Here is a 12,301-nt window from a genome sequence, read left to right on the forward strand (position 1 = left end):
TCACTTCAGGAGAAAGAGGTTTCGTGAAGTCACAGAGGTCTCTGTAATGGTCAGTTACCTCCGTGTACAATTCTTATCAAACAGGGAATTACATGTTAAAATTACTCCAGTTGATTCAATGCATTATAAGTGCTACTATCAGTAGTATTAACATAGAGCAGATGTACTCACTCTGCAGTTAAGGCAAAAAACCTCTTCTTCCACACTTAAAAGCTTAATCACCATTTACATACGTCTAAACAAAACCCTGATCTTGTAGAAGCTCTGAATACAGCACTGTAACCCTCCCTGTGTGTGTGTGTACATATATCTATGTACTTTTTTAGATGTTAGCCATCTTTTATTTACCATAACAATGTGGCCTATGACCTCTCCATTTGCTTTCCTTCGCCCCTTTTTTTTTTCTCTCCAAAGTACCCTGCCAAGAATAATGTGCCTTTACCAGTTAGGCACCAAACATGGGGGGGGGTGTGTGTGAAAAGTATCAAGTACTGTCAAGTACATAAACAAGATATTTCATAAATAAAACCTAGCTTCCCCTTGACCAGTGGGTTTGCTGTAAAGGGGAAGCATTTCTGGACAGGACAACTGAGGAGAAACTTAACTGGCTCAAGCTAGTGATGAAATAATCCAGATGACTCAGGGGCATAAAGCTGTACTTCTCAGGATATTGAGAAGCTAATAAAATTGCAAGATCTCACAGTACTGTGTGAAAAGGAGTTGAGGAAGATAGAAGGGGTTAGGGAATGAAAAATTCTCTTTCCCACACCAGTAAAAGGTATTTTCTCTTTCTGATACGCATCCCTGTCCCATCAAATACAGGTCCCTCCCACGCAGACATTCTATAGGCTTGTTGATATTTCCAGAAAAGTAGTTCTGCTCCTCTGTCACACAAAATCTGTCACCAGGAACCCCTTCCCTACCCATGTCCTGTTGCAACTAAGCTTTACACAGACCCTGGCATAGCGAGCCTCTGGACACTGCTACGGCACCAAGAAAACTACTGGAGGTTAATCTTAATAGCCAGACATTTATACTTTGGAAGAATTTGTTGCAGAGATTATAAGGCATCCTTTAGGGGTCAAGTAGTCCATGTTAATACAGACTTTCAAAGCTGAAGTCGTTCCTACTCATATTTTTGCTAATACATAGAACATTTTCATAAATACAATAGGCACAGACAGGATTTTTACAACCATCAATCTCTCTTCACTGTCAAACACAGCAGCTGCTTTATCCTCAGCAAAAACCTTTAGCACCCTTCTGTGGCTCAGCCTGCTGCCCCGAAGGACCTGGTTCTTCAGCCATAGCTTTAAGGATTACTGGCAGCAACAGTTTGTGGTTTTTTTTAAAAGTTTATTCCTTTTTGCTATCAGCTGCTTTTTCTCTGTGGGAAAGATACTATCTTCTTGACATGCAAAAGTCCAGACTGCACATCAACGTACGGAGAACAGAACGAAAGCGCAGTATCAGCAGTGATGGATTTGACCCAACCCGCTATTTGTATCCCCAAGTCCCACAAACCTTGCCCATGAGACACTAGGCCACACCGCCGCCCTGTGGCACAATACGCCCCAGACATTCTTTTTTCTTGCATTTCACACAATCTTGTGTGCAGCGATGAATTTTGGAAATAGTTTTTGAACTAGAAGGGATAGAATCCATATGTTATTTCTGTGAGAACAGGGCGATATGGGGATGAAAAAAAATGAATGAATCACATTGGTAACTGTTTTTCACACAAATACGCACCAGGAACACACAGTAAAGCACAAAGGCGCTCGCTCTCTCTATATGTGTGTGTGTATATATATAAAAAGAATGCTTTCTCAAACGTTTATTACACGATGAAAGAAGACTAATTGAAAAAAATTCACATCCTGAACTTGATCAAAGGGGAGTCATTGCTCTTCAGGCCTATTAGCTAAAAGCAAGATTGAAAGAGCAATTTTGAAAAATTACATAAAACTGTATCACATTCTTTTTTCAGTTCATAACGGGTTTGATTCAAATTTGACAAGAAGACCATAAAAGTTGCTTTAGTATTAGACCAGCTATCTGATTCAAGTCACACTAACACTGTGTTATGGGTACAGGGTTCTTCCCATGACTGAAATGGAAGTATTTTGTGAAATTGGTGTATTTTCTTCCACACCACACTCATCCCCACCCCAAAGCCCCAACCTCCACCTACTTTACCAATGTTGTTAGATACAAGACCTAAAGAAGATAAAAAACAAGACAATTATTGTTTTGCCCATTTGTGTCTTTACATTTCAGTCTCGACCAGCTGACCACAAGTGCATTCCACCTCACTGTGAACAAGGTCTTCACATGTAATTTCCAAACTGGAAAGAAGTGACATGGTATGGCTGAAAGGGTTTTGTAAATCACCAGTGCCGTAATATTTAGGATTTCCCTGCTTTGGTTAAGAGGTATTATGACGCTCCTGTCAAATCTCAATCTTACTGCACAAAATATGCAGTGCAAGGGGGTGCTAAATTTATGGTGAGATTTTTTTTCCTTTTTCTTTTTTTAAGACAGCGCAAGGCCTAGAGACAGCATGTGAATCTCAAGATCAGAGTGTTGCAGGGCGCTATGCCAATTTTAGCTTACATTTCATTGTACAAACATTTTCCCCATCTCTGTTTGGTATCCAGCAAACAATCCTATTAGAAATTTTCCAAAGGTCCGTGTGTTATTATCTCTAAGTACTGTCCGTTTCAAAACTTTTCAAAGTATAAATTAGTAGCTATACATCTGTTGTTGTTGCTCTGTTTGAACCTGTTGCTGTCCTGACTGTTGTTGCGTTGGCTGTGCCTGGGGCTGCAAGACATCAGTCTGAGGCACTGCCCTCCACGTCAGAGGATGCTGTTCCGTTATCTGGTTCCCAAGAGGAGCAATGGAGTTCACCAAGGTGGTCAGGTTTATAAAATGGGCCACAGACTGAGAACTGGCTGCCTCTGGCTGCGGCTGGATTTGAATGTCGTTTTGGCGGTTGTGCAGCACGGCGGAACCACTGACTGTGTCAAACGTCACGGTGAGAATGGAGTTGTCCAGCTGTAACTGGCGTTCAGGTGCAGTCAGGTGGCCCACAGCCACCGGCTGCAGGTTTGTGAATTGGGTTCCAGCTGCCGTCGTAATGGGGGTAACAGTGATATTTGTCAGCCCCACAGAACTGGAAGGGGCTGTGACATTTGGGTCGCCAAGGGTCACCACCACCTGAGGAGAAACAGAAAGGTAACCTCAACCTTCTGTCTTGCAGCTGACTACCAAGTATCAAGCATCAAGAAAGATCACCTGAGTGCAGATGGGCTCACATGTTGCTACTGCCAGCAAGACAATTCATACACACAGAGGGGAACATTGAAAGCTTGGAATGTAACAACTTCCACATACAGAAAGAGAAGGTAATGGAAGAGAGCCATATGCAACACTCAAAACAAGCAGCCGAATTAACTTTCACACTTTTAGTCACAGCTTCAGCCAGTTAGTGGTACCTGGCCAACAAGGAGATGGTAACACCAAAGGACATGAAAACAAACATGAGGAGATTACTGGTCCAACTCCTTGGTTTTTTAAAAGTCTCTATTCATCTTTGTATTACCACAAGTTATCAAATTAGCTCTTTTGTGTTTGCTGTTAGGAAAAAAGAAGGGTTATCCCTCTTAAGCAGTGCCTGCTACTCATCACCCTGCTACTGGAGCTCACCTGCTGGATGCTCTGCACAGCTGAATTAGTTTCATCTCCAACATTCCCTGTGAATTCACCTTCCTTCTCTCTGTATTCACTGAAGGCAGGGTCCTCAGGCACTTGAGCTTCCTCCTCCTCACCTGACCTTTGTTTTCGTTTCTGGCCGCGTTTAGGAACTTTCATATGCTGTTTACCTTCTGGTAATTCTCCCTGTTCCAAGGCTAATTCCGGCTGGAGCAACACATTTCCAAACGAAACATCAAGTCATTTTGCTTAGGGAAGTTCCAAGTAAGAGACTATCACCTGAAGTTGGTTTACTGTCGATTCTCAAGTGAAGAAACAAACTTTAGCAAAAACATGATTTCAGAGCATGAGACCTCACCCGGTAATTACCTCCATTTTACCAGCACCCGTGTTATACAGCAAAACAGATCAACAGCTTGCATCTGCTTATATATGTTAAGCTAGGGCTGACTCTCTAAAAAAGCACATTCCTTGCCCATCAGCCTACGCCCAGCTATGTTACGTACCAAAAAAAGTGATGTCCCCACCTCACCCTCCGGTAGGCCTGGAACCTAGCTGCCATGACAAATTTACCTGAATGATCCCAATTGAGGAGGCATCAATAGTAGTTGTCTCTGGCAGCTGCTCTAAATCACCAATCCTCACCGCAAGAATCTGTAGACAAAGAGGTATCAGCTGGTGAACTGCAGCAGTGCATGCCGCCGTCAAACAATACAGCATTGCCCTAATAAATCCTGTCACAAAGCAAAAATAATGTAATCTAACATTCCGCACATATCATTTAATACAAGGGATTTAACCACGGCTTTTTTTTTTTAAATAACCTTTTGGCATAGAATCTTTTACTTCTCGCTGAAAACCAGCAAAACTTAAAGACAACAATAGAAGAATATGTTTATTTTCATATTTTAGACAGAACACAACCCACTGGGAAGTGATGAATTCTATAGAAAACAAACAGTATGTTTGAAAAAAATATTATCATTTTAGCATTTCTATTTATAAACCTATCAATTGTGTCCTACTCCATTATTTTAAGCTGAATCTATACCTCTCAGCTCATCAAAGAAAAGACAAATTGCTCTCTGGATTGCAGATATGTAGGTGCATTTTTAATGTAAAAATCAATAAACAAAGCTCTTTGTTGACTTCCTTCCCAGTCATCATGATGAAAAAATGTTTACAGCAAAGCAATACTAATGATAAATTGGTAGTAAAGAAAAAAAAGCCTCGAAGGGAATGGACAAGCATTAGTCAATGTAAACAAGAAACGCTGAGGAGAAACACAATAGCTGTTCAGAAATTTAGAACACAGAAAAAGCCCTGCTGGAGTCAGAGAAAATAGCCCTCTAATTCAGATTCTCTGCAGTCAGCATTCATCTTTCATACTAAGAATAATTTTGCATCAGCAGCAGATGCTGCCATCACCTCTCTATTCACCACTTCTTTCAGGTCACTTTAGAATACAGAGAACACAATGGGGAAAGCAGAATCAATTATACTCACTAATGGATGAAGACAAAACATGAAAAAAATACATATTTAAGATGGGGCAGAAAAAGAAGAGGGATTTAAATAATTAGAAGAACTTTATTTTTAAGGACGGACAATCAGGTATGTTTACTACTGGAACATAACATAATGAAAGGGCTGATTCAGTTAAGTGCATGCTTAACAGACACTACCTAAAATGGGCCCCAAAAGAACAGAAAAAAAGAAAGGAATTACTTTTTTTCCCCTCTCTCAAGTCACTGAAGGCAATAAACTTTCTTTAAAAAAAAAAAAAGTAAAAAAAAAAACCAAACCGCCCCACAATCTACCTGCCAAACAAACTCACCTCTGGATGTTTACGCCTCATATGTCGACTCATGGACGCTCTGGTAGAAACCTTTGTCCCACACAGCTGACAGCTCTGGGCTTCTACCTTGTCATGAGTGAGCTGGATGTGCTTCTGTAGCATGTAATCAGTGACATACTTCTTATCACAAACGGAACATGTCCACTGTTTTCCTACTGGCAGCAGACGGAAGGAAACGCTGTTAGGAACAGCCCCCGGAGATGAGTATCATATTGTCAGCATCTCAACAACAGGAACAATTTTATGTTGGTAATGGGATGTGTAATGCTAGTTCCAAGACCGGCAAGTCTAAAGCAAGCCTAGGAACAAAATTAAGAGATTGTCTTTGGATACTGTTCTTTAGATGCTGTTTTTTAGAGGACTTACCTGTATGAATCAACTTATGAGTCTCCATTGTATTTCTCTCACTAAATGTCTTTCCACAGAGCTCACACATGAAATCTTTGATCCCTGCATGAAGAGCACATTTAGCATCAGAGTGAAAGCAGTCTAAGGTATCTGGGACAATTCCAAGTCTCATATTACTAAAAAAAAAAAAATTAAAAAAATCATAGCCAAACAAGTATAAGCAGCCCAGCTTCACCAGCTATTTTTATCTAAGCCATGTCACTGTATCTGGCAGAGAAGGAATCCAAGAGAAACTGATGCAGGAAGTAAAATTTTGTTTTGGGAAATGAGAATCTGAAGACTAACTTGAAACAAAACCAACACTCTAAAACTACCCTAGATCAAAACAACATCTCTTAAAAAAGCAAAATATGAAACGAACCAAACTATGTATCTTAATTGTATAACAGGTGATCTGGGCTGACGAGAGGACAAAAATCTCACTTTTCACAAAGCAGAATATGCGTAATTAGTGTTCCTCATACTCTCTGACTGCTCTAGATAAGAGTTCTCACAGGAAGCATTTAACTGATGCAGTGCAACTTTTGTACATCTGTAGAGATCTCACCCGTGTGTCTTTTGTAATGCTTCAGCATGTTGACTTTCTGTGCAAATTTACGGTGACATTCCTTGCATTCATATTCTTTAATCCCTTTATGAAGTTTCATGTGGTGACGAAGTGCATGTTTTGTCTTCATTCCTGTGTGACAAAGGGTACAGCATGACAGTCAGTCCATTGCTCCCACCTTCAGAGGAGAACTCAGGATGATCATGTTGTTAGCCAAGAGCTCTACGATTGTATTTGCTGTGTGTCCACAATTGCATTTTTAATTGTTTAGGTAGCAGTACACATTATCATTATAATTTTAATTCCAGGAAAAAGCTCTGGAAAACATCTGAGTAACCACTGAGGAGGAAGCAAAACAGCAGGGACAAGCAAAGACAAAACATCATGAGAGATGTCAGACTTACTGCCTTCCACTAAAATACCAGTTCAGATTTGTTCAAATTGTAATGCCAACAATGCAAAAAGTCAAAGCAACTTTGACTCTTAAGGCTCTTACAGAGAGAAATTTCTCTATTTCTTAAGGCTGAAAACAGCCTAGAATGAAAAAATTAGCTTGTATTCACTTTTGTGCTGCAAATGCATTGCAACTCAGTCAGGCAAGCACTCCTCAATCTGACAGAAGCAAATTTTATTAAAATCAGTTTTGTCTCTTACAGGCCATGAAACAAAATTGTATAAAATTAGGGGTAGTGTAAGTAACCATAAGGCTCCTGATTAATACAGTTTCTACCTCTCAAAAATGCACGATTTACACCACTCCAAGGACCTTCCCAATATTCTAAGAATGGAAGTAGTTTTAATTCAGATATTCACCTGCTACTCAGTATCACAATTAATGGAAAACAAGGCATTAGACATACCTTTGCCACATTCTGCACACAAGTATTCTCGGATATTATCATGGACTCGCATATGTTCTTTTAACATGTCTTTTCTAGCAAATGATTTGCCACATTGCTCACAAGCATGACTTTTTACACCTTAAAAATAAATTTAAAAGACAACATAAACAAAAAAAATGTTAATGAAAAATGTGCATCTCCTAAAAACTGACTAAACTGGTGAATTAGAGGACAACAGTCCACCTGTGTCGTCAACCATATCTTTCATGCATATTGTAGCCCAAACTAAATTAGAAGACTTTGGAGAGAGAGAAAAGCTGCCTTTTTGTGTGAGATCTGGAAAAAAAAAAGATAAAGCCTGAGGTAGGAAAATACTGAATAGCATGAAATAATAATGAGCTGTTAAAAATGATTTTGCAATAGCAGTTTTCAGCCTGTGTAATGGTGAGAAGGTGGCATGGATAAGAATTTGGGGAATAACAGAATACAGAATTAGGATTTTTAGCAGGTGAATCCTGCATCATATTAACTAGGAATCTGGATTGTGTGCCAACACCAAATATCTTCATTAATACTACCTGCTTTAGAAAACCGGTCTACCATAAAAGCATATATATAACATTTATTTTATTATAACTTACAGTAAAAACACATAACTTATTTCCTCCTGAAAAAAATAAGACAGGCACTGGCAGCAGAAATTTCTTTTTAATATTGATGACAATAAAAAACCACAACATTTTTACCTGTATGTATAAGCTTATGTCTTTCCAGATTTCCTATACTGTTAAAAATCCTTCCACAGATTTCACATGGATGGATATATCTGAAACCAGAGAGACCAAAAACTGTGATTCTTTTCTTAAGACAGAAGTGGTTTCCAGGCATCTCTGTCAGTAACTGTATTTCATTTGGTAATGCTAACTACTATAAAAGTTTCTTGAAACATAAATGCCATTTTAAAATGAGCCTTAAGAAACCCATAAGTTCACTGCAAGCTTGGAGCAGTCTGACACTGCTATATCCTCAAATCATAGTTTTAAAAAAATATTTACCAAAATCATAGATTTATGCTTTACAAAGCCCAAACTGGGAGGCTGTGAACTAATCATCTGTGTGAAGTGAATTATTAGTGATATATATTTCAGCTTTTAATAAATACTTTAACACCCATTATATAGTTTCATGCATTTTAGTACAGCCCAACTCTCTAAAAGCATCAGGTGGCAGAGCCACTGTACTGCAAAAAAGACAGCTCCTCTTATCAGTCCAAGATGTCATCTTACTTCTGCACGTTAGGATCAGGCAGGTTCTCCCGATGAATAACCATGTGTGCATGGTAAGTTGCCTTCAAGGCAAAACGTCGGTTACAAATGCTACAGCCATAGCCTTTCTCCTTGTGCACGTCCATTATGTGCTTCAGATACTCCTTCCCTCTGCCGAAAGTCAGCTGTGGAATGAACCAATAGTGAATGAAAGGGGAAAACATTCCTTGGGAACAGCAACGGTCTAGTAACACATTACCGGGATCTAGAGTCGAAGCTAGCAGACATAAATATCCTGTGTATCACTAGATGAAAAATCCGTGAAAGCTGGATTTAGACTTGAACCTCTTTGGCCACTACAAGCACATTGCTACAGGACACCAGTTAACTCATTTGGAAAAGTAGCTTGACATGGTATCTCTGCTCCTTACACTGCACGAGTAGAGGACCTCCAATTACTTGTGCACTGATGAACAGTCTTGCAGAGAACCATGTCTAACCTCTGCTAGCTGTCAAAGCAAGGGCGTTACAGATGGAAAAAATGTCTTTTGGGCTCTAGGGGCATGGTAAGCTCTAGCCTGCATAGTAAGCTTTGGCACTAGCTCCAGAAGAGCTGGTATTTCTAGGCACTGCAGGGCTGCAATTCTAGCTCAGCTCCTGGAAGTGCTACAACTATGACAGACAGGTGCTCCAGTACTTGGCTCCCTGGGCTAAGTAACCCTGCATACGTATATATTCTGCAACATTATCAGGGCAAAGTGCCATAATGATGTGACCTTCTGCTCCAATTTTGGAACTAGTCAGAGTATTTCTGACAGCACTGCACAGCTTGGTGAAGGTGTACTTGGGGATGAGAAAAAAAATGAGAGAGAGATTCTTAAGGGCTCAGAAGAGATATTTCACTAAGACTCATTTGTATGTTTTCTCCCTTAGGAATGTGTGAACAGGTATCTTCAGCCAAAGAGAGCTTCCCCTTTTCATCACAGCTAACACTCATTTTCCACAGCTGTTGCTTTACACAACTGCTTACTTCACCTGCAAAAGCACTAAAAAAAATACAGCTTCCAAAAAGAGCTTCTAAATTTGAATGGCACAACTGCCCTCATTTGGAAGCATACAATTTTATATAGTTTATGTAGCCATTAATTGTCAGGCATTAAAATTACCATGTTGAAAGCAAGCACGTGATTAACTGCTGGGATACCCCATCTTCTTATGCTTACTGACATAAGCTTAAAATCAGTTTGCACTTAAAACCAATCCACAGATAAGAACAGAAAACTGAAGTATTATTATCTCCATGTCTTTAAAATGAAGCTAAGCACTTTCGCCACTTTGTTACACTGTGAAATAAGCTCTGATTTCCAGGGGCCAAGTCAGTGGTTTAACTACCAAAATTCCCCTGTCCCTATGTCAGTTTGGCCAGTTTTGCTGTCGTCACCAACTGCTTTTGCATCCCATGCGCCCCAGCACAGCGTGCTCCTTCAGGAAGGGCACAGAATCCAAATGGGCCTTAAAGACCCTGTTCTTCCCCATTTACTTCTTTACAAACTGGCAAAAGCCATACAGTAAGAAGTTTAAAGAGTCTTCCTCTCTCAGCTGTGAGGTATGCTCCAGCAGTACTTCTAATGCCATCCTGTTAGTAATGGAGTAGGGCAAGAATAAGCAGTCACACTGAACATAAGCAGCGGTCTCCAGACTGGATATCCACTGGAGGACCATCTGATCTCATCAAAATTAATCAATTTGTGGACTGTATCATTCAGAAATGCTATAACGATTTAATTAAAATGTAGTGTAAGATTTGAATGTTCCTTCCTTGTTTCTTCTTCCAGTTTTGCTTGCTTGCTTCCTTTCACACAAGTAAGCGTATGTATGTGTATTTCTCTTTTTAAGTGTTTAGCGTTCACCTTACAGAACACCACCTAAAGTCTTACGGAACAGCACCACTCCATACATTACAGGTAACAAGCACTGCAGAAGAGAGCAGACCTGTGGACTGGCCTTCTCTTTGTGAACTCTTAATGTTATTTAAAATTCTGAATGATTTATAGACATCTCCACTCCCTCCCGATCCCAAAACAAGTTAATTTGAAAGTATTTAAAGCTACCTGGCACCTTTTGCAGCTATACTTGTGAGGCTCAGAATCTGCACTTTCATCAGAGTTGTCATCGTTTTCCTCTGATGAGATTCCAATTTTACCAATGAACTCCTCTCTCTGGTGATCATCCATTAGTGCTATGTCCTGTGTAGGGTGGGAAAGAATATTCTGTTTTAATAAATTAAACTTCTATTTCAAAAGTTAACACCTAGTCAGGCTTTGTTGCCACGCAGACTGCCTTGCCTTAACAATTGCTGTAACATTATTTATTTAAAATATCCTCCTGCTTCATTCAATTCAGGTAAACAAAGTTCCTCTGTCCATGACTAAACAAAGAACACCTGTTTATCCAAACAAATAATACTCAATCTTTTGTGTACAAAAGGAACTTAAATGTAAACAGAGACTCAACTGGTACAGTATCACATCCATAAAAGCATCTTCAGGAGCACCACTGGGTGATACAATTCCCTTTCAATTCAATTCCTTACAATTTAGTGTTAATCTAGTTATGTCAAAATAATCTGGGTCAGTTTAAGCACTATTTTTTTGGTGATTTGGAACATTTTGATAAAACCAGGTAAGGAACTCAATACACAAGCAATTATGCTGGCATACACAAGAGAATCACAATCACTGGCATGGAAAGGGCAGGAAAAATGAGTTCTCTTGTTTGTTTTATTCCCCACAAAGAGAGGGGATGACAGTAACCCCTCAGCCCACCCAAACTACAAGTGGAACAATACACGTGTCTGCAGCACTCCCGTTACGTTATTCTCCCTGCTTTAAACTCAGCAAGCTCTGTGATTCACCCAAGGTCACAGAGGTGGTTTTTCCATAGCATTCAGAACAGTGTTCTGCAGCGGTAGCTGAAACAACTTCAAATATAATAGTCCACATACCCTGTAGCAATCCAGATGTAGAAACAGAGCCAGATGTAAATCAGAGCACAACTCACGCTAGGCTGCTCTAGAAACATCACTGCACAGGGTACGTAATCACTGTTGTGTTGCCAGTATAAGCACATGGCCGTAACGGTCTCAATACACTTATCGATAATGTTTATGGGCCTGCTAAATAACACACCTTTTCTAAAAAATTATTAACACAATACCTTAAAATGGACATGAATATGATCTCTCAACACATCCACCCTGAAAAATTTACGTCCACAGATTTCACAAGTGTATTTCTTGTCTCCATGTGTTAAAAGGTGTTTGTTCATATTGCTCCTACATGAAAATACCTAAAAGAAAAGAAGAAGGAAGGGTTTTTGTATCATGTCCAGTAGGGCTACAGTTCTTTGCAAGTTATCCAATGGATAGCACAGAACGTATTTACTGTCCCGTTTTATTCATTCTGGCCAGCAACATGTAGGAGCTCCTGTTATCCAGACAGCAGGCTACCTCAGAAACTGCTGGCACAGCAAAATACAAGTGTACAGTTCCAGGGAACTGACTGAAATTGGCTGTTCATCAGAGGTGGACTTCCAAAATAGCTGCATCAGAATTACATAAGGCAGATTTAGAAATGTTTAGACAGTGTCTTTTGAATCATGAATG

At 39.7% G+C, this 12,301-nt stretch overlaps 1 protein-coding gene across 1 annotated transcript in view; it reads right to left on the reverse strand.

Annotated features, from left to right (window-relative positions):
* Positions 1-2,540: 2,540 nt before the first annotated feature.
* PRDM15 (PR domain containing 15) overlaps positions 2,541-12,301 on the reverse strand; it is a 30,655-nt gene continuing 20,894 nt past the window's right edge. Inside the window, exons 13-23 of the mRNA XM_009705743.1 lie at positions 11,854-11,985; positions 10,749-10,883; positions 8,659-8,822; positions 8,119-8,198; positions 7,391-7,510; positions 6,531-6,662; positions 5,942-6,025; positions 5,555-5,730; positions 4,291-4,371; positions 3,712-3,924; positions 2,541-3,222 (exon numbers count right to left, since the gene is read on the reverse strand). Coding sequence (XP_009704045.1) covers positions 2,746-3,222; positions 3,712-3,924; positions 4,291-4,371; positions 5,555-5,730; positions 5,942-6,025; positions 6,531-6,662; positions 7,391-7,510; positions 8,119-8,198; positions 8,659-8,822; positions 10,749-10,883; positions 11,854-11,985 — 1,794 coding nt within the window. The 3' untranslated portion in view covers positions 2,541-2,745. The remainder of the gene's footprint in view (positions 3,223-3,711; positions 3,925-4,290; positions 4,372-5,554; positions 5,731-5,941; positions 6,026-6,530; positions 6,663-7,390; positions 7,511-8,118; positions 8,199-8,658; positions 8,823-10,748; positions 10,884-11,853; positions 11,986-12,301) is intronic.

This window comes from Cariama cristata, unplaced genomic scaffold (genome assembly GCF_000690535.1).
Source record: "Cariama cristata isolate BGI_N322 unplaced genomic scaffold, ASM69053v1 scaffold20608, whole genome shotgun sequence".
In the NCBI taxonomy this organism is placed as follows: Eukaryota; Metazoa; Chordata; class Aves; order Cariamiformes; family Cariamidae; genus Cariama; species Cariama cristata.